This window comes from Aplidium turbinatum, chromosome 4, assembly GCF_918807975.1.
Source record: "Aplidium turbinatum chromosome 4, kaAplTurb1.1, whole genome shotgun sequence".
NCBI classification, from domain to species: domain Eukaryota; kingdom Metazoa; phylum Chordata; class Ascidiacea; order Aplousobranchia; family Polyclinidae; genus Aplidium; species Aplidium turbinatum.
In genome coordinates this window covers 7263926-7290454 of record NC_137475.1, presented here as the reverse complement: position 1 = coordinate 7290454, position 26529 = coordinate 7263926, and the positions used below count along the sequence as shown (strand labels likewise).

Below are 26529 nucleotides of genomic sequence, written 5' to 3'. Positions count from 1 at the left end.
CATGCCTTTGACTTGATAGGTGACAACGATTTTGAACATATAGTATGACGTCATATTTCGTTATAACTGTTAGATTAGTGACATACGTTTTATGAGAATAGTGACAAGCAAGCGAGAAAATCAAATTGATATTTGAATATTTAACCCGTGTGAGAAAATTTAAGTGGGAAATCTAAATGCTTGTAAAGTTTTAAGTGTAAGCTATCTATAAACTATCTTACCTCATGGCTACCTGGAGTTGCGGCCTGATTTTTCACATTTTGCAGATATTGATTCTATTGCTCTTCTGCTGTCTAACTAAAATTTAAGATTTTTTTACTTTTGTTGACTTATAATGATATAAAACTTTTTGTTGCCTTGCAGTAGATAAAGTTAAGAAACGTCCAATCAGACTATTATTGATGAATCAAACTGCCTTATTTCAACGTCTGATGATGTTAAACCTCATTTTGTCACCTTGGAAAAACAATAAAAAAAGAGGTTAAAATATAATTTTGAGAAAATTTTATTCAGACAGTTACCGAAAGTTGGCAAAATCTGGAAAATTCTGCAGAATGTGACAAATCAGGCCGTATCTCTAGATAGCTGTGCTTACCTCTTGAAAGATGAAGTTGGTTTTAAGCACTTTGTGCAGTCGCATAGCCGCAGGCCATTTAACGTAGTAAATGAGCTTTCACTCTGAACTAAAACAGATCAACTTGGTTGTTCAACACCGTTAATTTCGTAAACGTTTCTCAACTTTTGCAGCAAAGTACAGATCTAATAATTTTATAGCCTAATACTTTATAGATCAAGCGTTGTCATTGTTCATACTTAAGTTTTTAAGTGAAACATTTCACTGGCAGTAATTAAGCATCCATCAACTTTTTCATTCATTTACTCATTTTATTTTTCGTCATTAACGCAACCAGGACGAAAAAGATACTAACTTACTAACTAACTTCGATACAGGCCAACTAGCACGATGAACGGGAATAGGTGGCAAAACCTTTAAAGGTTTAAAACGTAACTGATAGTAAACATATAGTAGGTAGGCCTCTCGGCTATATGTCTGTAGTTGGCACGGCCACAAAACCCCCCAAAAAAACAAAGAGAAGCACAGATTTTTTGAATTTATCCATCTTCTCCATACAGTTTGATGAACCAACTAAGATCATTTTCAAAAACGATGAATTAAAATATTTCACTTCGACGTATAGGCTGCCTTTTTCTAGTAGGTTAAATTTGTTTGGTTTCCCGTCAAAATAAAACCAATGTTTATTTGCTGAAAGCTCGAAAAACGCACAAGAACCTCACCATGCAGAAAACACCATATAAAATCTAAACTGGTACCGGTAATCTTGTTATTATCGTGCACAGCAAATGATTCCAAAAATAAAAGAATTGTGATGTAACCCATGCCATTTTGCTACTACATCTCTAAACATCAGCTGGGCATCGCATATAGCTTGTACGTTGATGGAATGAAAGCCTTTGCGATTGACATAAGCATATTCATTTACAGGTGGTGCAATTATTGGTAGCCTATATGAGTACCATCAAGCATCAATGACACCACTTAATCCGGGAAATCCGCCATATTGTTGAAACTCATTGGTGATTTTATCGACTTCTTCCTGATCTTTTGGCATGGAAATATATTTTGAAGCTTGCCTTGTCACCGAATCGACATATTTCAACAACACGACAAACGGTTGCTTGAATCATGTTCATAAAATCTTCGCTACAATTTTGAAAACTTTCTGGCGCGAGTGTTTGCATGGAAACCAACACTTCATCCAAAAGTGTTAAGTCGACATTTCTCTTGCCTGCATGCTGCAAGTCTTCTTTTACCGAATTACATACTTCGTAAATTTCGCACTTTTTCAATCAAAATCCCCTCAATACTTCTTCATTAGTTGGGCTGCTTAAAAGATTTTCTCGTATTTCTTTTCTACATCGTAATTAATATATTTTACCAAGAAACAACAGCCTATGAAATGCCATTACAAATATACTCATAGATCTTTCCAGCTTCGATACCCTTAAACAGGGCTACTCAACTGGCGGATCGCGGTCCAAATCTGGACCTTCTGGGTGCTCATGGTGGACCTTGAGCTTTTAGAAAAATAACGACATTGAGGTGTTTCAGGGCTTCTTTAAACAGGTTTCTACTGGGAGGAAGCAATTTTTACTGTGATTATCCTAGTTACTGAGGGGGGGGGGCTTCGACTCTCATACTCTCCAACACTTTCTCAGAAATCCAATTCGAGTTACATTTTACCTAAAAGAGTGGTTTGGTACAGGTAGTTTAACTTTCGTGGTTGCGTGTGAAATAACTTATTCACCGGACCGCTAAAAATATTCAACTTGTCAAACTGGACTTTTCTTAAGATTAGTTGAGTAACCCTGCCCTAAAAAGTGCAATGAAGTTTAGCAAGCATGTTTGGGTCTAGCTTAACTTTTCGGTTAATGTAAAAAAAATCTTCGTGAGAGTCACGAATGGTCTTGACTTTTCGTGAAAATCCACGAAAAGCGTAGCCTTTCAACGAAGATTTTTGAAAAATTATGACGTACAAAAAAGTCTTCGTACGAACAAAACGATTTTTTATGAACAAAACAAAATATTCGTACAAAGAAAAAAATCTTCAAACGAATATTCGTAAGTTTTGTTCGTAGCAATTCCTGTTCGTACGAAGAGCATGGTATGTGGATTATTGTGGCCCCAGGGGGAGGTAGTAAGCCCCACTATCATTCGTACGAAAATGCAAATTATGAGGTTATTAAAAACACAATCAAAATGGTCAAGGAAATTTAATATCCAACAACTGTGTTAAAACCGCCGCCTTCGCAGGCCAAGGTTGAAACATTTGGCTATGACGCAAGGATTACGTAATAATTTTACGCAGCCTCAATTATAACATTTCAGTATCGTAATAATCACACTACGCGTATCACGTAATTATCAAAACCATTACACAACAATAATGATATTACCAGTAGTTAAGCTGTCAACGTAAGGGTAAGCTACAACTGCGCAGTTTTTTTGCGTCAAACCAATAAAAATTTACTTTACAACGTTAAACACTTGACTAAAATGAATGTATGACCTAAACGCAGTCAACTTTTTCCTTATTGTTCAAAGCAATAGATGCATTGCCTATGCCATGAATGTAAAAAGTGTTTCAATATAAAATAAAGCCAAAAATAAACAACATACAATAGATCACACTGTTTTCACGATGATGGTACATCTCTTTCATAATTCGGAAGCACTTTATAGCCGTCACCTCTAGCTTTCAATATTTTCCTGACCTTCTTGATACGTTCGTTGATTATTTCAATCATGGAGGTAGAATACGGATTCAACTTTACATTTTCCCTGTGGAAATTACCACTGATGTCACCTTGAAGGCAAACTAAGCGCTGTTCCAAGTTGTCAACTTTTACACCGATAAACTTCAGCATGGTTTTCACAACCGATATTGTATCGGTAACAAGATCCTCAAAGTAAACCACCAGAAGTGGTACACTGGTTGTGATGTAGGCATCAACAGTCCTTGACCAAGCAAAAGCTTCCTGAGAAACATAATTCTTCCATCCTGCAAGCCACACATCATATTGGTAAATAGAAAATCTGAAACATTCTAGAGTCTAGACTAAAAACATAACGACCTTGATAACATAATAATAATAATCTACTACTACCACACTACTACTACTACTATCACTCAGACTAGCAACATGGATTGAGTGTTACCAAGCGCAGCAAACCAACCTCTTGTCAGATTAAAAAGCTTGCTCGTTGGCATGATTGATTGAATCTTTATTCTCGGACTGGGAAAGCTTCTTTGAGAGCTTAATCTTGGCAGTTTCGCATACTTGTAGAGGCTTTGAACCACGGACGCAGGCCCGGTCACCGAGATTGATAGAGCGAAGTTTTCGATTGTTGAAGTGCTGTTGCCGGAGAATTGTTTCATCCAATATATGCCGCTGAATGGAGAACAGTCCTTAACGTGCGTTGTTCAAGCGCACTCTCCGAGAGTCGAACCAGCGACGCTTGATCTTAAAGCTTCTTCGTTCACAAAGCCAGGCGCTAGCCAACTCAGCTATAGGGTCGGATCGCTGTATATAGATCTCTATGGGTAAAAACTACCATTGAACGGTTCTAATAAAACACGTTCACCTGAATTAGCTCAGATGATTAATATCTCCTCTCAGCTAAATACAAAAAATGATTCCAAGATTATCAAAATTAGCTGCCGGCCTGGTGCACATGGCATTGGAGACAAAGTCTCGCAAGCTCCAACATATGTTTACAACCACAGGGCGTAGACAAGGGAAAATTAGAACTTCTTAGCAAGCTGGGTGTGAATAATTAATTGGTTTCTTTCATTTCTCGGAGAAAGTATTGTACGCAACGATGATCAGCGAATCCGGTTCAGTTGAGCTTGCTCTTCATGGCAACGGCCATCGCCACTGGGTAGGAACTTTGACATAGGACAGTTTTCCTTGCGAATCAGCTGATTTCAGCCATGCGACTCAGCACGTGATATTCTGATAATCACGTGATAATCTACTCGAAAGATTTCGGATACAAAGAAAATTAAGTGAATATATCGCCACAAGCAGCGTGGCTTAATGGGTTAAGGTTAGAGCAAGGGAATAGTCATTTCGATTGCGTGGGTTCGATTCCCACCCTCTGCTAAGGTTCTTTTTTCTTCTGAAACTGAACTGAGTGCAAGAAGATAATCAATTGAGTTTATAAGGAAAATTGTCATACCTTTCTTAACCAATGCGGGTGCGCATGTACACACGCACGCACAATTGCTGGTTCGCACGGAAAACTGCCCTATGTTAAAGTGCCTACCTCGCCACTGCTCTTATTTGAATTTACTAATTGTGTTGGCAAGTGTATGAGCATTGGACCGAATTTAATCTAGCAAGGAGATGTAAAGAAAGGTCTCAGCTATGTTGACACGACACGTAGATCAATTGTTTTCATTGTGATGGTCAGAAATAAAAACAAATTTAACACCCAGTTCATTTGAGCATTTTAACCTACCAGATAGCAACACACACAGCACAATCAAAGATCATCAAGTTTACGAAAGTACCTGCTGTGACGGAATGGCCCGTTTCGGTGAGTCCGATTCGGTGAGTTTCCTATTCGGTGAGAGCCTTTTTCGGTGAGAGCCCTATTCGGTGATTTTTTTTAAATTATTGGGTACCGTAGCCTAATTATCATTGCCGTTATAGGGTTAGGGGATAGGGGTTGGGGGTTAGGGTTAAGGGGTTAGGGTTAAAGGGGCACTGCAACGAAAATATATAGCTTTTGTAATCATAGAGCTTTATGAGAAAAAGCGATTTGTAACAATAAAATTTTTTTGGGGTTTGTCATTAGCCCAAAAATCTAATAAAAGGGATATTGATTTAAAGGATTCTGATTGGTCAAAATCTTTGATGACGTGGTTGGTTGTTCAGGTAGAATTCAGAACCACTAGTTTGTATACAAATAAACTATAAACAAGTGGGCTACTTATTACAAAGAACAATTTTATACTTGAGTTTTACGCGTTGAGATGGTTTTTTTGTATGGCTCCCGGTTGTAGTAACGGAAGAAACGTGAAAGGGGTGCACTTTCATCGTTTACCTCTGAATAATCAAGACAAGCTTAAGAACTGGATCTCTGCGATGAAACTCAAAAACTCACCAGTCAACAAGCACTGCCGTGTGTGCAGCGACCATTTTCTGGCCAGCGATTACCAACGTGATCTACGGGCAGAGCTACAGGGCACCACATCTAAACATTTGCTCATCCCTGAAGCTGTCCCTTCTGTCTTTGATTTTTCAAGGTATGTGAAAGCCACTGTTACTGCAGTGCCCACAAAACTTGATCGACCTAGTTCCTGTGGGTCCAGATCTCTGAGTAAAAGTGGGCGTTCGGATCGAATAACAAAGCGGGAAATGAACAAAGCTTTAAAACAGGTCAGTAAAACATTGGCAGGGTAGGTAACTATAAACACATACCGGTACCGTAGTTTTGTTTTATATAAACCATTTGGTTCAAGCCAATTATTTTTTGCAGCTTCACCAGGTAGTGGATCAACAATTGATATCTACACCAATCCCAGATCCTGAACCACTTAACCCTGCAGTACCTAAACTTTCCACCCCTGTGGAAGTTTCAGCAACTGAGCAAGTAGAAGTAGTCACAAAGTTATTGTCTACCTGCAGTATAGGCACACAGACAGACCCTCTTCCCTCGCCACCACTTTGCTCTGCTCCATGTTGCCAGGCACCAAGGACCAGCACACCCAGAAAACTAGCCACACAGGGTCCCATCACAGCGAGGAAGTCTCGGACCACGTTAAACCTGGATTGTTCATTTTTTAGTGATACGTCATTAGAAGTCGATGAGACGTATGAGCTATCTGACTGCAGCAGCAGTGAAGGCCTGTATGAGACAGATGAAAAAGAAATTGTCTGTCCAACAAAGACTACCAAACTGTTAGTTTTTCAAGATAAATTAGATGTATTGTTTAAAAAGTGTCACGCCATCTCTTCATGTTACTCCCCAGTGGATAACATTACCAGAACATATACAGGGTCCATGATCACAGTGACGGCTACATGCAATGAACACCATGTCTACACATGGCGTTCCCAGCCATTAGTGAATCGAACCCCACTGGGAAATGTTTTCCTAGCAGCCTCCACCCTCTACACAGGCAACACCTACACCACACTAGCTGAAATTTCAGACTGTTTCAAGCTCAAAATGTTTTGTGAGAGAGATTTCTACTACATTCAAAAGAAGTGGCTGTTACCGTCCATCAACTTGATGTGGAATCGCCACCAGGAGCAGCTACTCTCAGGTATTACAAAGAATTGTTGCAACATTAAATGTCTATACTTGTTTTACATAGGCCTATAGCAAAAGAAAAGTTAATCAATGTTATTAATATTATACAATGAAATTGATAGCCATGGAAATAACAATAAATATTCAAATGAATGTACTCATGATTTTGACTTTCAGAGTACACCTCCCATACAGAACTAGTTGTTGCTGGAGATGATCGGTGCGACAGCCCTGGACATTCAGCAATCTATGGGACGTATTCGCTAATGGACACGCAGACCAATTTTGTCCTTGCAACAAACGTGATCAGAGTGACCGAGGTGAAAAATTGCTACAATATGGAGCAGGAGGGTTTGAAGCGTGGTATCAAGGATTTGGAGGTAAATAAAATGAAATTGGCACATAGTAATTTGCCTCAGGTACTATTATATCATGCAACTGATACGATGAAGTTGTAAACAGTATTTAGGCCACAGCCACACAATAACAACTAAAAAAATTTGGTACGTTTGATATCCATTAGTTGGTCACTTTAAAAATCGCCATTGGGGAATGTTTGAACTTTACAATTTTTCTTTTAATTTATTTCATTTGAAATGTAATTTATTTATTGCTTTGGACAACAAAAGGCTATATGCACTTGCGTGTAAAAACTTACCATTGTATGATAATACAATTTACCATTATATGGGTTCTGTCACGCTTTCTTTCTATCTCTTACCAGGAAAAAGACTTGGAAAGATTCAATGACGTAGTTTAATGGGTCAACCGAAAAGCAGTCAATTAAATGTCGAATAATTCTACTAGCGAAATGATAATCTGACTTCTTGAAGAACTTTAACGAACGGCTTCTCAAATAACTCTAATTTCTGCATCAACTACCAATCCACAACTCATAGCACAACTCTCATAACCAACTCAATAATAATCATCATAATAATAATCTCAGAATAAACATTACACAAACTACACCACTATTTATAGTTGGCTGTTCAGTCCAGTAACTTCGAGAAGGTTACATCATAAAGAACCATCGTTCGGTCACGTAGCATTTAAATGTAAACAACAGAAGTCTCTAGAAGGTCACGTAGGGAAAATGATCCCAGAAAACACGTTACATAATACAGATTTCGTCATCAGAGGTTACTTCAGGTCATAACCGATAATAACACATCGCACCAGAATTCTACAATCAAAACAACACGCTCGTTGAAGATACAAAGCAAGCCATCGCGAGGCATTGCACCTTGATTGTGACATACGCCCCCCCTTAGAATATTGTTGCAAACAATATAACAACACAATCAATACAAAACACCCCACAAAACAATTAATTACTCAATAAATCAATTCTCATAAGTCCATTGTTGCATGATCTACCAACGATAACTTTTCTCAAAACAATAGTCACATTTACTGCGAAAGTCTCCAACGTTCTCAACATCTTCAGTGCACCGGCGAGCGAGATGACCCATCTTCCTACATCGGAAACACCTCCTCTCCGGACAGTCCTTGGCGAGATGACCTTCTTTATGACAATTATAGCAAGCCTTTTCATCAAAAGAGCAGCTCCTGGCTATGTGTCCAATTTCCCCACATCGGTAGCAGTGGTTGTCACGGCAACGTCTGTTTTCCGAATGTCCGCCGTCAGCAACGCACTCCCTGGCGAAGTGTCCGCGTCTACCGCATCTATAGCAAACTCCAAATGGTCGTCGCCTGCCTCTTCTCCTCGGTTCTTCGCGCTCGTAATATCCGTCATCGTGAGATCGTTGCTGATTATCTGCAGAACAATCTCGAGCAAAGTGACCATTCTTGCCACAAGAATAACAAGTAACTTCAGAATCTCTCTCAATAACATTTCCGATTATAAGATCAACTAAAGAGTTTTGTAAACATAACGCTTTCACATTCACAGTCCCACTACAATACGGAGTTTCGATATATATCTTCGCTAACGGTCCTTGAATTGAAGTGTTATTTATTGACATCACAATTCCAGTTTTTCCCGTTAATTGACTGTCGTTAACCAAATCTCTCCTCACTATTATACCAGTAGAACCAGAATCACGTAAAACTTTTACCTTTTTGTTTCCAACTTTTCCATCCACTACTGGCAGGTAATCTTCAGGTATTATTTTTCCGCAAACATCTTCATCCGGTTTTTCCTCCCCAAGCGTGGGTTCAGGAATCATTAACGCACAACCGCATCGATAAACGTCCGTGTCTTCATCTTTTCCAGACTGATTGGATCGGGACAACGACTTGTCCTTGCATTCCTTCGCTTCGAGCTCTTGCCTATTGCAACGATTGCACCACTTCCTCGATTCCTGATGATTTCTGTTAGTCTTCTTCCGGCAGTTAACAGACTTATGACCTAAGCCATTACAATTAAAACAACGTACTTCTCTTGGAACAGCACCTCCTTCAAAATTATTTGTTTGCTCTCCGTCAATATCGCATGACAACGTTTCTTCAGTCGACAACTTCTCATCATGAGCAACTAAGTACTGTTCTGCCACACTGGCTATTTCTTCTAGATTCTTTGGACTTCTCTCCATTAAATAAACAGACAGATCTTTTGAACATGAATCTGTGAATTGTTCCTTAACTATAAGGTTTGCCAATCTATCCAATGATTGTTCGGCCCCCGAAAGTTCAAACCATTTTAACAAAAGGTTTCTCAAACGTTCAATAAATTGACCTGGACTTTCGTGTCGTTCAGGCTTTGCCTCACGGAATCTTTGACGGTATCCATGCTCGGTAAAATTGTATCGCTTTAACAGAGCTAACTTCAATCTGTCGTAGTTCATGGCTTCTTCTTGCGAAAGTCTTGAATATACATCAAGAGCTTGTCCCGATAATAACATGCTTAACTGGGTAGCCCACGTCGACTTCTCCAATTTGGCTATTGTAGCATATCTTTCAAATCTTAACAAATAACTATCCAACTCATCCTTTTCTTCAACAAATGATGGCAAATCTGGACGTCTAACTTGCGCCACAATAACATCTCGAGCATTATCATTAGTAGAATTAGATCGCTCACCAATGTCCAGCTTTTGTCTTTCTAATTCAAGTTTTAACTTTTCCAATTCATATTGCGCTCTTCTTTCTTCAGCTTCTGCTTCGCGCTGCGCTTGTTTCTCTTCAGCTTCTCGTTGAGCTTGTTTCTCTTCAGCTTCTCGTTGAGCTTGTTTTTCTTCAGCTTCAGCTTCGCGCTGCGCTTGTTTCTCTTCAGCTTCTCGTTGAGCTTGTTTTTCTTCAGCTTCGCGCTGCGCCCGCTTCTCCTCTGCTTCAGCTTCAAGTTGTGCTCGCTTTTCCTCAGCTTCAAGTTGTGCAGCTTCAGCCTCACGCTGTGCTCGTTTTTCTTCAGCTTCAAGTTCTGCTTTCCTTATTTCACGAGCAGCTCTTCTATCTTCTCTTTCGTCAGCTTCTCGCTGAGCTTTTTGGTCCATTATCTTGTGATACTCTTCTATCACAAACTGAGACTTCTCATTACCAGTCAGCCCCATTCGTTCAGCCATGCTCCGTAAGTCTTCAATCATCTCATGTTTGACGGCATCCGCCATTTTGACAGCTTGTTGTTAATTTATTATTCTTTCAATAAATCTTTCGGTATTCTTCGGTTTTTCGGTTATTCTTTTTCGGTTAATCTTTTTGGTTTATTCCCGGACGAGCCCCCAGAATGTCACGCTTTCTTTCTATCTCTTACCAGGAAAAAGACTTGGAAAGATTCAATGACGTAGTTTAATGGGTCAACCGAAAAGCAGTCAATTAAATGTCGAATAATTCTACTAGCGAAATGATAATCTGACTTCTTGAAAAACTTTAACGAACGGCTTCTCAAATAACTCTAATTTCTGCATCAACTACCAATCCACAACTCATAGCACAACTCTCATAACCAACTCAATAATAATCATCATAATAATAATCTCAGAATAAACATTACACAAACTACACCACTATTTATAGTTGGCTGTTCAGTCCAGTAACTTCGAGAAGGTTACATCATAAAGAACCATCGTTCGGTCACGTAGCATTTAAATGTAAACAACAGAAGTCTCTAGAAGGTCACGTAGGGAAAATGATCCCAGAAAACACGTTACATAATACACATTTCGTCATCAGAGGTTACTTCAGGTCATAACCGATAATAACACATCGCACCAGAATTCTACAATCAAAACAACACGCTCGTTGAAGATACAAAGCAAGCCATCGCGAGGCATTGCACCTTGATTGTGACAGGTTCCTTCTTGTGTATTTGTAGGAATCAAATATAGACATCACTACCTTGGCAACTGACAGACATCCTCAGATTACCAAAATCATGAGAGAGGAATATCTGCAGATATCACATCAGTATGATATTTGGCACATGGCTAAGAGTATGTCTAAAAAACTTAGCAAGGCAACCAAAAGAGCAGAATGTCATGATCTCAGTCCCTGGGTGATGTCCATCATTAATCATTTCTGGTGGTGTGCGATACATGCAATGGAAGCGTTATACAATTGAAGGTGATTTTTCACTTACTGAAACAAGTGCAGATTTACAGAAGTTTGTTACATTCAATGTGTGTGCTATGACAAAATAATTTGAACATATATCATTATATGCTATATTTTGTTATTCTTCGCTCAATTCTATTTTTACAAATATGAGAATTATACATGTTGATTGTGTATTATCCTTTTTATTATTATTGTTATGGCTTGCTATTTTAGGAACGTTGGCAATCCATCCTTAGGCACATAGTAAACAAGCACCAATGGACAATTGCACGTGAATACACTGCATGTGATCATGATAATCTCACTGAAGACGAAGAACGTGATAAAGATTGGCTGAAACCAGGCTCTGCATCTCACAAGGCATTGCAAACCATTGTATTGGATAAACGGATCTTGAAAGATATGGACCTGGTAAGCAAACTTAAAACTGGAGAGGTGGAAACTGTATTTACAAAAGAATTTTTATTAATAATACAATACTGAGCAAAACAAACATTTTGTGCTGCAACAAATATCACTGTTTATTTCATAACATAACTGATTTTAACATAACACCATGAGCCTGCAGTTTATTTGGTCAAATACAGCTAACTTTTCTCGTTGCTAATTATGATATTTACACTGATTTGATGCTACCAGGTTGTGTTTTTCAGCTCTCCGAATTTGTTCACACTGGTGACCTCGAAGTGTTTCACAATGTACTCCTGAAGTATGTACCTAAGAGGCTGGCATTCAGTTATGAGGGAATGGTTGCACGTACAAAATTAGCTGCTATAGAAAACAATTGCAATGTTGGTCGACATCAAGCAGAGACCAAGGGTGGCATGAAGTGCTGGAAGCTGCAATGGTCCAAGGGAAGGCAAGCATTTGTGGTCAAAATGATTAACAAACCAAAGGACTTTACATTCCGAGAAGAGCTTATGGGTGTAACTATGCATCGTCTTGAAAACAGTAAGTCTATTGTAATGTTAACAAATTTGAAACTTTCTGGGACATTACACAGCACTAGTAGAGTGCACAATATGCTCCCCAATCACCATTGTGGAAATGTACAGAGCAAGTACACATTTAACTGCCAGCATATATTGCAATAGCATTTCTGCAGTATAATAATGATGTATTTATTTTATGCTTTCAGATGTGGCTGCAGAAGTGGATGCCTTAGTAGTGCCAGAAAACGCAAAAGTGTCTATTGCCAAGGGGGACAAGCCATCTAAGTTGGATGCCGTCCAGCGACACATATCACGGTTTAGGAATAGTAGAAGTAGGGTGGATATATCTTCATTGGATGCAACATAGCTCGGAGGTTAACTCATGAAGTGATGTAGTAGTCTAAGTTTGCTTTGCTTTAAAGTTAAGACAAGTGTGCAGAGTAATGGTGAGATGTACATAAAATCCAAGACTGTGTACCAGAGGAATATGCCCAGTTGTTTAAGTTAGCTGATCGTGGAGGTTTGTCTGCTCCTACAGATGGTCGACTGCACTACATTATTTTCTATGTGTTTGTGTAGAGATCCTACCCCAATCAAGGAACTTCAAACATCCTCCGAAACCAGGCAACAATGAGCGACTTGGCAGTCGTGACACCCCCCTTTCGAGGGTTAATATGCTTGCCTGTGGCAGCAGGGGACCTGGAACCCCGGAAACACATAGGCCTAACAATGTCGCGTTGCAGCAGTATTAATCATTTTTGTTTAATTTTCCAAAGAAATGAATACGGTCTTATAATATTCGCAATTCCATGCAGCCTTATGATTTTACATGTTATAGTGAAATGTTTATACTAAAGTTACGTTTTATCAGTGTTTGCATATTTTACCTCACCATTTACTCAATTAAAAGTGGCTATTCTTCCACACTTAATGCCATGGTTACAATCAGGTGTTGCCACAGTTAGGATTAAAGTTAGGAAGGGTTAAGACAGGGGTCACCAAACTTTTTTCTTTGAGGGCCGGATTGCTGCGAGATTAATAGCTGCGGGCCGGATGCAAATTTTTAAGAGCTATACAACTATTTAGAATCTCCATTGACTTGAGCACAATAAATAACAAAGTCAGCGGTGGAATAGCAAAGTTGTGATGAAAATCGAAAGGTTGCTGGAAATTTCTTTTAACAGTTTGAATATAAATACTGTCCCAAGCAAAACACTGGAGAGGTGGAAACTGTGTTTACAAAAGAACTTTTATTAATAATACAATAAACAGCAAGATAAATTTCATTTTCATTAAAAATCATCAGGCAAGTGGTCATCAATGGCTTCTTTGTATCCTTCGTACTGGCCATCTTCTTCAGGAAATCTGTTGCGGATTGCAAGGACTGCACAGGCAGGAATTACTTTACGTCTCTTTCGACCCAATTTTCCATATATCCAGAAGTTGAAGTTGCGATAAGCAACATATCTGTACAACCTGTAAAAGAAAATGTGATTTGCAGAGAAGTGTGAAATCATCATTTTTTTTCATTGCAGCATTATCAGTAAATCACAATGTAGAAAAGCCCTAGGCTCTAACTTTAGAACATAGGGTAGAGTGGAAACCTTAGGATTTGAGACCCAGGCAAGGGTGCATGCAGGCGCGGATCTATGGGGGGGCCCGCCCCCCCCCCCCGAAATTTTGTGAGAAATTGTTAAATGGTTTGATATGCTTCTAAACAGCTGATATTAGTCCCACAGCGGACCACAGCTTTTCTGGGGGCCCCCCAGACCCTCCGCTGCTGGCTGTCGCCTTTGGCGAACACGCCATTGGGCTTTGCCCGCCAGCCGTCAAACCCCCAAAATTATTAGCTATGCCACTGATTGTTCATATCTGTTTTATCTTTTTTTTACTTTTTAATTCATTTTCAAATTTTCTGGCCCCCCCCAAAAAAAACTCCTAGATCCGCACCTGGGTGCATGTACAGTGGTAGGCTAACTCTGGTCTCTTGATTTTTTACATTACCATAGGCTATGTGTAACACACATATTTAAGAACAAAGTTCACCATTTCGGTTTTAAAACTGCTAAGTTTGGATAATATTTTACAACTATCTAAACTGACCTGTTTGAGATTGGATCTCGGAGATCCTCGCCGACCACATCCTTTAGTGCAGCCATAATTGCTTCTAAGACTTCTGTATCCAGGCATATCTTTTCAAAGCTGTCGACCTGGTTAATGCATTGGCGGGCTATGTCCGTTTTGGCTACCATGGCGTCAATCTCCTGGTAACATTCATTTTCCATCATTGTTGGCATGATGGCACAATTTCCACACCTACACCATTGCAAATTCTCCATCCGACTGCTGTCGGAGCTGGCACTGTCGGAGCTCGAATCCGAATCACAGTCATCTCTGTCAAGGCGCTGTCTTTTTGGTTCAAACAAAAATCCTTTTCTGATTTCAGACATCTTTAAAGATTACGACTTGTACGAAGCTTCCAGTGTTAATGTATGAAGCTACCAACTGAGTGAACAACCAACTACGTCATAAGGCACATAGCGCCATCCGGTGGCTGATTTTCTTTTCGTTATATTTGCCAAACAAAAACGTTTATCAAAAAAAAAATTCGAAAAAGATAATACTCAAACACCAAAGAATCAACAAAAAAATTTTCATTTTTCATTTCAGGTCCCCTTTAAGGGGTTAGGGTTAAGGGGTTAGGGTTAAGGGGTTAGGGTTAAAGGGTTAGGGTTAAGGGGTTAGGGTTAAGGGGTTAGGGTTAAGGGGTTAGGGTTAAGGGGTTAGGGTTAAGGGGTTAGGGTTAAGGGGTTAGGGTTAAGGGGTTAGGGTTAAGGGGTTAGGGTTAAGGGGTTAGGGTTAAGGGGTTAGGGTTAAGGGGTTAGGGTTAAGGGGTTAGGGTTAAGGGGTTAGGGTTAAGGGGTTAGGGTTAAGGGGTTAGGGTTAAGGGGTTAGGGTTAAGGGGTTAGGGTTAAGGGGTTAGGGTTAAGGGGTTAGGGTTAAGGGGTTAGGGTTAAGGGGTTAGGGTTAAGGGGTTAGGGTTAAGGGGTTAGAGTTAAGGTTAAGGGGTTAGGGCAAAGGTTCTCAAACTTTTTCAAAAAATTTGTTGAACGGTCCCCTTGCGATTTTTTCAACGACTCACGGTCCTCCAAAAACTTAAGGCAAATTAGCCTAAAACCGATAAATAATAATTTATTTGTTACAACCATGCAATTAAAAATGCACACGTCAATAAAATGGGTGTAGCCTACTGCTTGGGTGTTATCAGTTGTATGTTAGGTTCCGTTTGGTTCAATATGATCTTGATAACTTATAATGCATTACATCCAACCTGTTTTGAGCTAGGTATCAATGTGACATTGACTTCTGTATCTTTGACACCACCTGCGACAAAATGTTTTCCGATAGCTCAGATATTCTCCTACTCACAGTGTCGTTTGACAGAGACACTTTCTTCAGCTTTTGAATTTTAGATTCTCCCAAAACTTTTGATACAATAACTTGGCAACAAGGCAAGATCAATTGCTCTCCGATGGTGTGAGGCTTCTTAGCGATAGCTATTTTTCTTGCAACTTTGTATAGGAGACCCTTGACCCTGCAGTATTTTCCTTCCATTGATCACCAGTGCTATGAAATCTTGACCTAACTAAACTATCAGCTTGCCGTTTAAAAAAATCTGCACCTTTGTTTTGAAAATCTGGATGATGTGTTACCAAATGTCTTTTCAGCTTGCCAGGTTTTAGAGCAGAACTTGCTAAAACTTTACAGCATAGCCCGCACTGCGCTTTTCTTCTCCAGAATGTATCACAGTGATATCAAATTGAACATAAGAATCATTGGATCATTGGAAGTTAAAAAGTTCTTAATTTTAAGCTAATTTGACTAAGGCTAAAAAAGCTAAAAGTTCGGAAAAGCATTCAATTCAAAACCTAAATCAGTAAAAATAACCAGCCTTTATCAACTTCGCCTACTTCCTTTTTTAGTGAAATATATTTCGTAATTCTGTTCTTGATCTGGTAAACACAAGTGTTGTAGAAGTACGTCACCACTATGCACTCCTTGATGTCACAAAGGCGATAGAAACGAAACAAAGGCTATCACAATCAAACGAAAGGCCAGGCTTAAAAAACTGTGTGGAGGGATGCCAAGCCAGCTCACCAAAATACATCTTTTAAGTTTGGTTTGGAAAATAAGTTGCCTGGAAATTTTTACTTTCCACAAAAATGTTTTCTTCGGGATCGTGTTAATTTTTTTGGAAGGTGCTTTGCGGTCCTAGAAAATTAAGGGGTTAGGGTTAAGGGGTTAGGGTTAATGGGGTTAGGGTTAAGGGGTTAGGGTTAAGGGGTTAGGGTTAAGGGGTTAGGGTTAAGGGGTTAGGGTTAAGGGGTTAGGGTTAAGGGGTTAGGGTTAAGGGGTTAGGGTTAAGGGGTTAGGGTTAAGGGGTTAGGGTTAAGGGGTTAGGGTTAAGGGGTTAGGGTTAAGGGGTTAGGGTTAAGGGGTTAGGGTTAAGGGGTTAGGGTTAAGGGGTTAGGGTTAAGGGGTTAGGGTTAAGGTAGGGATTAGGGCAGGAGTTAAGGGTTAGGGTCTTGTTTCAACGTTTAGTGACGTTAAAACGATGTAAAAGCGGCAATGATAATTAGGCTAAGGTACCCAATAATTTTCAAAAAGAATTTCAAAAAAATCACCGAATAGGGCTCTCACCGAATCGGACTCACCGAATAGTAGCAGACCCTGCTGTGACGTCATTTGCATTGACTTTATTTAAAATCAATCAAAAGTTTCAATCAGAATTTGAAACCATGGCATTGCAAAGAAAAATGAGCAAAAAAACCCTGATTTTGGGTTTGGGGAACCCGTGTTGGAAACACAATACTCCAAACTTGGAAGTCAGCCTTCAGTTTTGACTGCTACTTTTCTACTATTTCTGCTACTAATCTACTCTTGTGCTACAGGCCTACTGTGCAAATTATCGAACTAGATTATTTTAGCAAAGGTGAAACAAATAGTTTTGCTGTGATTTGAGATTCAGTAATCAAGCTGTGACATGTTGGTTTCTTGTAACCATCATTTCAAAGAGGAGTTTGTAACCTAATATATACCAGCCTCTTGTAAATATTATAAAGTCACACGTTGGCAAGGGTTGCGTATAATGGTTACTATGGCAGAAAGTATAACCTGTTTTAATTAACAACCCTGCTTTTGTCACCACAGCAGATGCTGTTGAATGAATATTACAAATTCTAACTGCCAAACGTGGCTCAACCGTTTCCTAAACACTATGAAATAAAAAGCTAACAATAACATTAAAACAGGAAAATAAGTTGCAAAGAATTCCTTCATTCCATACGCAAAGGCTACGGACACAAAAAAAATGATAATGAAATTTTGCTTCCATAACATTTCTATGACCAAATGCCGTTCTAACCTTGGCTGCGAAAGTTCTGAGGACTTGCAAATCCAGTTTTACCCCCACGTCTTCTATTGAACTCTGCTAAAAGTGCATCATATGGGTTCCTCACTAAAAGTATCACCCGATCATAAGCAATAGCATGTTCAACCTTGGGCTTATGAGACTTAATGACAATTGTCCTCCCACTTCTCCAATCCAATGCTTCCCCGAGTTGCCCTACACATCAAAAAGAAGCAAAATTATACAGCCGTTCAATTGTGAAAACATTTTTAGGGTGGAATTTTTTTGGCAAGTAAACCTAACCGACAGTATTTCAAAGCCTACTTGATAGTTGTAATACTGATACAGAGCCAATAGGGATGACGCCTGCATGCACTGCAGAGAGCTATTTTATTTGGTGGGTTCTTGAAAAAACGTTCTACTCGAAACAAATTCAAATATATCAGTTAATACTTAATCTAGACTAGATTATTTGACGTTGCAGGGCCACTATTACCATACAAACGTAAATACGGTACTATTACTACTACAGTATCATAACCGATGCGGCCTTTGATGAACTAGATGCTCAGTTCGTAAATTCTTCCAATGTTCCCTTTGTCGTGCAGTGTCCCAAAGTGTTCTTGGTTGGCTGATTGATGTATTTTGTTGAAAATTAGTTACAAATGTTGTTCGTTGCCTGCCACGAGCACGTCTCCCGAGAAGGCGACCGCTTAGACAAAGAGTTTCGAATTCTTCTTTTCTGATGATGTGACCGAGAAATTTGAGTTGCCTTTGAGTGATGTTGTTCAATCCTCTACGAAATCGGATTGTCTAGGAAGCTGACTTTGTTCAGCCCCCATCTTATGGAGATGCCTCAAAGTGGTGTAGAGGTGAACCCAGGCTGAAATCTAGGCTCATTCTTAGCACGACAATGTTGTTCAATAGTTCCTTATCTTGATGTACCTGGTTTAAAACTTCTGCATTTGTGATGTGATCAGTATATGAAATCCTGAGCATTCTTCTGTAAAACCACATTTCCGCTGCTTCAATGTTACGCCTAGTTTCTGTGTTGAAGGTCCATGTTTCACAACCATACTGGAGAACAGACCACACTAACACTTTGAGAAATCGCACCTTCAGAGGAATAGAAAGCTTGCGATCCAATAGAATAGGTCGTAGGTCGTAGTCTATTAAATGCGTCTTTGGCTAGGTATATTCTTCTTCGTATCTCTTTTTTACATCGTGCATCCGCTGTTAAGAGAGCATCAAGATAGTTAAAAGAAGACACTTGTTCAATTGTGCTGCCTCCCTGGTACAAAGTGACGCAAAAACTACGTTCCAACTAACGTCGCAACGTAACGTGAATGTTACGTTAAACGAAAATGGCTGATGTATACCAACACTAGTTACTCCAGGGCTGTGGACTTGTGGAGTCGGACGAAAAATATACGACTTCGATTCCTCAGTTTGGCTGACTCCGGACACGCCAAAATCCTTAAGACTCTACGACTCCGACTCCACAGCCTTGAGATAATCATACATGGATGATAAACAATTTTCAAAACAGCAATGTGACCTTAATGGCGTTGTTTGTTGAACAGTACCAACGTGTCATAGCAATACAGACTGCGTACCACGTTCTTTAAGCTACACATGCACGTGAAATGAACATTCCAGCGAAAGTAGTTGTCAAATTAATGTGGTTTTCAGGTAGTCTGAACGTTATTTTGTTGACTAGATAGCTCACAACAAAGAAAACATTAAACAAAGGTGAAACTGGTATGTCGGCAAATGTAAAGCAGTTCAAAGGCCAGCGTAACCCAAGCGATTCAAATCAAATAACAACGAATATATACGTATTTTTCTCGGCAGTCGAGTGTAGCAAGAATTGACAGCGATAGACACGTGTTTCGTCCATGAGCCCGGGCTCATCAGTAGCGCACCACTAGTTCATCCCACATAATTCTCAACCACTGCTTTTGTCAGTCAGTTGAATCCTTACATTTGTGGAAAAAAAACAACTAAACTAACTCTCGCCAAGGATATGCACAATTGAGAAGGAGCAATCTTCCTGACGTCGGCGACACCGGCATAGTTAGCGAAACACAATGCTCGCTGTTCTACAGTGCTGATACCAGGAAGATCGCTCGTTCTCAACAACGAATACGTATGTTACTATACCGCACCTTTTCGATACATGATGGGACTGTTATAAAAACTTCCGGTATAATATCCACTTGCAAGTTCAATTAAATGGCGAGTCCAGCTGTTTCCAGAACCAGGATAACTAACTAAGCCTGTGAGGGGAGTTCGGTTCGCTAAAAACTGCTTGGAAGAGCATCTTTGATCTTCCACGTATGTCCTCATCACCAACATGTGATCTTCAGATCCACGATCACACCATGAAAATTCAACAGTTGTTGCTCTAGTTGGGTAACCGATGCTGTGTCGAACAAAAGAAGTTTGATTTTCCAACATGTGTCGAAAAATTTACTCAAGGTCAAACAGCTAAAAAATATCATAATTTCGAAGCCAATAAATAAGCAAGTCGTGACGGTTGCTTCAAAAGAAAAACAAGAAAACGTAGTTGAATTTTTGCGGATACTTAAACAATTCTAGAAACGAGAATATCACACCTTAAAACGTTTTGAAAAAGTAATATCAAAACTCATAATTATACTTTTTACTTGCTTTGGGGTAAACTTTGCTTCCACACAATTATAGCACGTTTGTAGTTTATTATAATTTTTACTTACTTTGGGGTAGGATTAAAGCAATAACACTCTTTCATGTGGCTGTGAGAAGCTAGCAGAAAGCCACGGTCTTCACAAGTCAAAAAACAAGACGTTAGTGATATGTTAAGAGAAGCTGTAATCCATCCTTGTCTTTTCAGTAAAACTTTGCTGTGGCAACCTATGGCTTGTAGGTACACGTCATGCTTTATTTTAACTGCAAGAAAAGATCAAAAAAGGTTAAATTTTGACCAAAGCAAGTCCGACGTGCATCTGCTGCTTCTGTCCATCAAATCAGTCCTTTTCAAGGTCTGCTCTGCAGACGTTGAAAGAATGTAAAAAATTGCGTCCTGGCTGATTGTTTTATTCTGGCTAACCAATGGATGCCCTGACATATAGCGACAACACGAGAGAAGAAGTTTTATTCTTGAAATTTTGGTGTTGAATTATGCAATGACCTCGATGCCCAAGGTGGACTACTGACTAAAGCTCTGAAATTTACTCACATAATGTTAAAGTTTTTGTCACCACAAAAATTGTGGGTCTGCGTTTTCAAGATAAAATTACGCAAAAACATGTGACAATTAGGCTATACCAACAAAACTGAACTATTATTCTGATGTTTGACTCTTCAAATTACTAGGTCTGAGTTTTGAAGAAGAAAAATACTATAATTTTAAGCATCTGCCTTTTCGATATTCTCGACACAAGTAACACCTACCAGCGCACTTTTCAATCATATAGACATCCATATGACGCTTCGACAAACATTCGCTTGAATTGTCTTTAAGCAGAAGACCATTGTTCAGCACATGCAACTTGGTAACAAATCTACCACAAAAACAACGGCCGGTTGCTGCATATGCAACGTAGTGAAATTTTCTGCAAATCATCATTGATTAGTTGATTGATCAAGTACCGCCTCTTCAAGTTACATTTTTCTTTAAGCGCTTCTTTATAACGATTTACTCTTGCTACTTAAAACCTGAAAATGTGCTTCGGGTTTTAATTTAAACAAAAGTAAAAATATATATAAATTATATACTTATATACAATTATATACATATACATAATAATTATACATAATAATAATATACATAATACATATAATAATAATAATAATATACATAATACATAATAATAGATATAAATTATATACATAATAAAATAAGTTAAAATTTCAAGTTGAAATTTTATTTAAAATATAAACTAGGCCACTTGCAAGATTAAAATTTTTATTAAGTGTATAATAGGTTTCATAGGCGCCGACTTTTCAAAAAACCTTGGGGGGCGAGAAAGGTGATGACGTCATTACCATAATGCTATTTTACTCAATTAAAATAGTCTTTGATTAAGCTTAGTGTCTTGTTTATATTGACACCTAGGTCGCAAACCGAATTTATTAGAACCGCTGCTTGAAACGATTAGTTTTACGCATGCAGTACGACTAGTCGTAAAAATTTTGATATTGATAGCTCATAATTGGAACAGTTGGAAAACAAGCCGATTCATTTCCTTTTCGTGCGAGTGAATAACAACGATCAAGACAGTGAAGTTATCGAAATAAAACGCAAAAAAATCATGATCTCTAGCAGAGTGGAAACCTGCTATCAGTTTTATTAACCTCGTTTCGCTCGTTTTGCTAATTGCTAATTTCCACAAAGGTAAGAATTCAATGGACTGACAAATACAGCGGTTGAGAACTATGTGGCAGGAACTAGTGGTGCGGTATTACTGATGAACCCAGCCTAATGGGCAAAACACGTGTCTATCGCTCAGTTCCTGCTACACTCCACTGCCGAGAAAGATACCTTCAAAGCGTTAACAACGGCGAAGTGTTTTCTCTTCTGTTTTTTATCGAAAGTCTTTATAGTCTTTCATCGAATACCGTATATACTCGAGTATAGATCGAGATTTTCGCAAGTGATTTTCACCTCAAAAAGACAGGTTCGACAACTTATACACCGGACAAGCTGTTGTCTCCAGCTCGGCAGTTTTCAAAATGAACGCAGTTTTGCTGCAGCAAAATCATTGCCGACGTAGGTTACGAAGTGTGAAATAGCGTCGACCGAAGTAAACGTTTTGAATACGTTTATTTGCAGTGATTCAAACTTAATTTTCAAATTTAATGATTTTGTCAATTCTAAACTTTATACACTTGTTGAGCAATATGCAAAGCTCACGAGACAAAACAGAAAGAGCTGTTTTAAGAGATCAGTTTTTTTTTATTCTTGTGTGTAGAATATTATAGTCGTTCTTAATACGTAACATTCCATGATCGTTAAAGTCAATGTCAAACCTTAGCGGCCGCATAAAACAATGATGTCAGGTTAGCTAGGTGATAATAGCGGTAATAGACGTCGTTAATGCAGGCAATATCTGCGACCAAAACGATTAAACACCTTTTCTTTTATCGGTTTTCGATTTAATTCTCACACATTGCGAACAAAACAATGCGTTCTGTTAAATCGCATGACCTCACAGTGGGAAGACCATGTTAAAAATAGCGCGTCTAATTTAGTTGGTTTACTTCATATTGCAGTGAATAGTAACGTGACTATTCCAGCAGCGTAAGTTACTCTACCATCTACTTTGAAATTTCCATACCGTATGAGAAAGCCATGCGATCAGCTGCTGTTTTGCGGGCAAGAGCAACGTAGGCTGTTTTTCGCTTTCGGCAATCTTTAAGTTCCTTTAATTTAAATGATCTAAATATTTTTTCACAAAGTATTTTATCTTTGAAACACCACTTGTAATAACCATTTTGTTGCCCCTCAACCATAAATTTACGGGGTGCGCCGCCCCCCGGAAGTCGGCGCGTATGATAGGTTTGTTTCTCGTCCTTACAGCACATAACCAAGGAATAACATGAGCAAAATTCAAGCACCAATTTAATTTATCTTTCAAAACAAGGTAACACCAATAGTTGTTCTTCTACAGTAGAAGTTGCTGAGTGAGTCATCAGCAGACGTGGTTGATAGATCGCTGCAACTGATGAGGTTTATTACCCAATGAAAAAGCAAGATTTCAATCAGCTGATTGTGGTCAGCGTTCTTTTCTAAATATTTCTGATAGAAAATTAATTCCCTAGTGATTTGAGAGTTAGGGTTATAGTGAAGTGAGTCATTTCGACGTGTTTTTTTTTCTTTTGTAATTACCAAATAAAGTTTAAAGCAAGAACCAACTCTTTGGTTGAGTGCTAGAAGGATCACAATGACTGCAGTCAACTGGTTCATAGAAAAAATTGTAGAATGTTAAAGTGTCACCGCAGGCCTCTAAGCTCCTGACGACCTTCGCGGCCATGGCCTCACACAAGTCGTCAAACGGTCTCCGAAACTACCCCGCCGGTAGGCCATGTTTAGTCACCGGCTTCCAAAAGCCAACATTTCTCCACTGCATTCCCACACAACAAACCAATCGTCTTTTCACATTGATTCAATGTATTACATTGGTTGAGTCAAGGTAAAAAAAAAGATTAATTTGTTGTCTGGTTAGTATCTGAGACATATTTTTTCTACTCGCTATCGTATTTAAACGTTTTCTCCGCATTTGTACTTGTAACTATTTTATCTTTACTCGCATTCGCAGCCGTTTTTCACAAACAAGGCAAAGTCACTTACTATGAGAAAAATTGCTGATAAAAGTTTCGCAAAAAGTCTGAGTGTCGACCATTAAAAACCCGAAGACGAGCTCTACACCTACTTGGGTAGCAGTGCATATAGGTACAACTGCAAATATGTTCCAGGACTTTGCTTGCGTTGTCCTTACCTAAGTGAATGCAAAACACGATGTAAATTACAGGATTTTGAAAAATACGAATTTTTAACTAATTTTTTTATTTTGGCTCCCGAGCGCGACGATTTGGCCCCGGGAAGAAGAGCTGGTATGCTATGCTTGGTCGCCGGATAAATAAAGGAGCTTAGAGGCCTGCTACCGGTCAAAACAGCCCATCTGCTGCAGAGACCTACAGGTTACAAATACGCCAACCGGACAACAATAACAAACATGTCCGATATCAAATATCTGGAAAAATCTCTCCTGAAAATGCCGTTTTTTTGCATTTGCCTGTAGCAGCAGGACTATAGGAAAGCTACACTGATCTTGCTTTGACCTACTATTGCCTGCCTGAATTTTAAACAAGCTGCTCATATGAAAGGAAGATACGGAGAACACAGTACTTCTCAAACCTTAGTTTAAAGTGCATTACTTCTTTCTGACATACCTTTTGTAACATTGCCATTGGCATTCTTGCAAAGAGTGGTTACCTCTGGAAAGATTCTTCTGTCTATTAAAAAGAGCTTTTTCCTTAATTGTTTTGAAGCATCCTATGCGCCGCACTGTTGAAGTTAAGGTGGCTCAATTATAACAAAAAAAATGACTACAAAGTCTAAATTTTTTTTGGTTTCTAAAAAGTTCAATTCAAATTAAAACCATAATTATTGGGCCTACGCCCTACGGCCTACATGTCTTTTACTTTGCATTATTTAAACCGAACATTTCTTTAGTTTTACTGTTAAATAATAGAGGTTTTACAAATTGGCAAAGAGCATATTACAGAAGGGTTACACTTTTCCATGGAGCTGGATAACCTTTTACAGAGCATCAACTGAAAGTGTAAGATTCACAGCTCAGCCATGTTGTGGTTGTAGCCTCTACAAGAAATAACAAACCAAATTATCTCCCAAACTACTATATCTTCAGCAGCACACAAACTAAAGGGGGAGGAAAATAAATCGACTAATGATGTAACATTTTACCAACCTTTGCATCTTCGATTGCCTTGAAATTTATTTTTTTCAGACAAACCCATAACGTGTGTGTTGAATGAACGTTGCACCTTTTTAATGAAGACCTGAAAAACACAAAACAAAGAATTCATGAATCTGAGCAATTCATAATACTTTTAAAGAAGCAAGATTGAAATTGAGTAGAAAAAGAAACTGATATACCAAATCTCAACACCTACCAAATCATCAACACCATTTTTTACCTAACTCCTTTTACATGCCGTTTAATAATGCGTTATTTTTTTTTCAACATTTATGCATTATTACTGTGATGATAATATAGCATATTTTCCTCTTACTCCAATGACATCATGCGCTATTAAACAGTCCTGAAGAGTAGCAACTAGACCAACAAACCTCCTCTATGATACTGTTAACGTCTGTTTGAGTTTGTCAAGATAACAGAAAAGATAATCTCTAGTAATTTAGGGAAAAGAAGAAAAAGCCAGTATCACCCAAAAAAATGGTGTTGAGATAATAATATTTTTCTGGTAAATGTTTTATTTAACATTAGAAATACAGAGAACACATTGCCACATATTGATGAGCCTCATTGATCTTACCTAAAGTTTATTGTAGTCCTACAAACAACACTACAAATTTGCAGAACATGCCTAGACTGCCAGCTTTTGTGTATAAAAAAGTATATATTACTGTTAGCAAACTATATCAATTTTGACACCTAGTTTCTTAAGAATTAATTTAGTAAAAGTTAGAGATGATGCAGAGTTCTGTGATTCCATGTGAAAAAAAACTTTAAAAAATGAGCTGATTGATCACACACAATTTAAAAAAACAAAGAAATGAAAGATCATTAAAGCTGAAAGTGTCTTCGCTTAGACACGATTAATTTGCTTTCCACCTATTAGTAATAGGTGGATAGGTATATTATTAATATTAAAAATAATTTCTCTTTAAAAGCAGGTGGAAACCTTTGTAAAGCTAGGGTTGGGTTTACTCATTGTATTTGTTATTGGGTTTACTCATTGTTTATAGTGTTAACAACACAATAGTTACCCCAGTTTAGAAACATAAAACACATAAAAAGCTTTTGAACTTTTGATCGCAAAACCTCACAGCAGTCACAACTAACTTACCTTGTATAAAAGTGAACTGTGTTGAGTGATGAAAATAAAGGTAAAGATTACTACAATGTACAACAACACATTAGATGAAAAATAAAAAAGACTTCTCTTTGAGGAGCTCATCCTATTGCTAGTCAAGAAGCATACTTTTGATTGCTGAAAGTATAAAGCACCAATATTGATAATCACATTCAAAGCTTCAAAAAAACGCATAAGTTAAAAAATATGGATTAATTAAATAA

General features: G+C 38.5%; 1 protein-coding gene across 1 annotated transcript; it reads right to left on the bottom strand.

Annotated features, from left to right (window-relative positions):
- Positions 1 to 954: 954 nt before the first annotated feature.
- On the bottom strand, positions 955 to 26433 carry LOC145768442 (sialate:O-sulfotransferase 2-like). Its single transcript, XM_082579935.1, has 8 exons — positions 26300 to 26433; positions 25177 to 25267; positions 24638 to 24752; positions 21137 to 21297; positions 20440 to 20632; positions 19870 to 20126; positions 17717 to 17917; positions 955 to 3581 (listed from the first exon to the last, which is right to left on the bottom strand). Exons 1-8 carry the CDS (start codon positions 26408 to 26410, stop codon positions 3217 to 3219), a joined length of 1494 nt encoding a protein of 497 aa, XP_082436061.1. The 5' UTR covers positions 26411 to 26433; the 3' UTR covers positions 955 to 3216.
- Between the last annotated feature and the right edge of the window lie 96 nt (positions 26434 to 26529).

What these genes read in the sequence shown, in the direction of transcription:
- LOC145768442 (XM_082579935.1), bottom strand. Translation starts at nt 26,410, where the DNA reads ATGAGCTCCTCAAAGAGAAGTCTTTTTTATTTTTCATCTAATGTGTTG. An exon ending in CAATGGCAATGTTACAAAAG is followed by an intron (nt 21,298 to 24,637) that starts GTATGTCAGAAA and finishes GATGATTTGCAG; the next exon opens with AAAATTTCACTACGTTGCAT. An exon ending in TCCCATCATGTATCGAAAAG is followed by an intron (nt 17,918 to 19,869) that starts GTGCGGTATAGT and finishes TTTGATGTGTAG; the next exon opens with GGCAACTCGGGGAAGCATTG.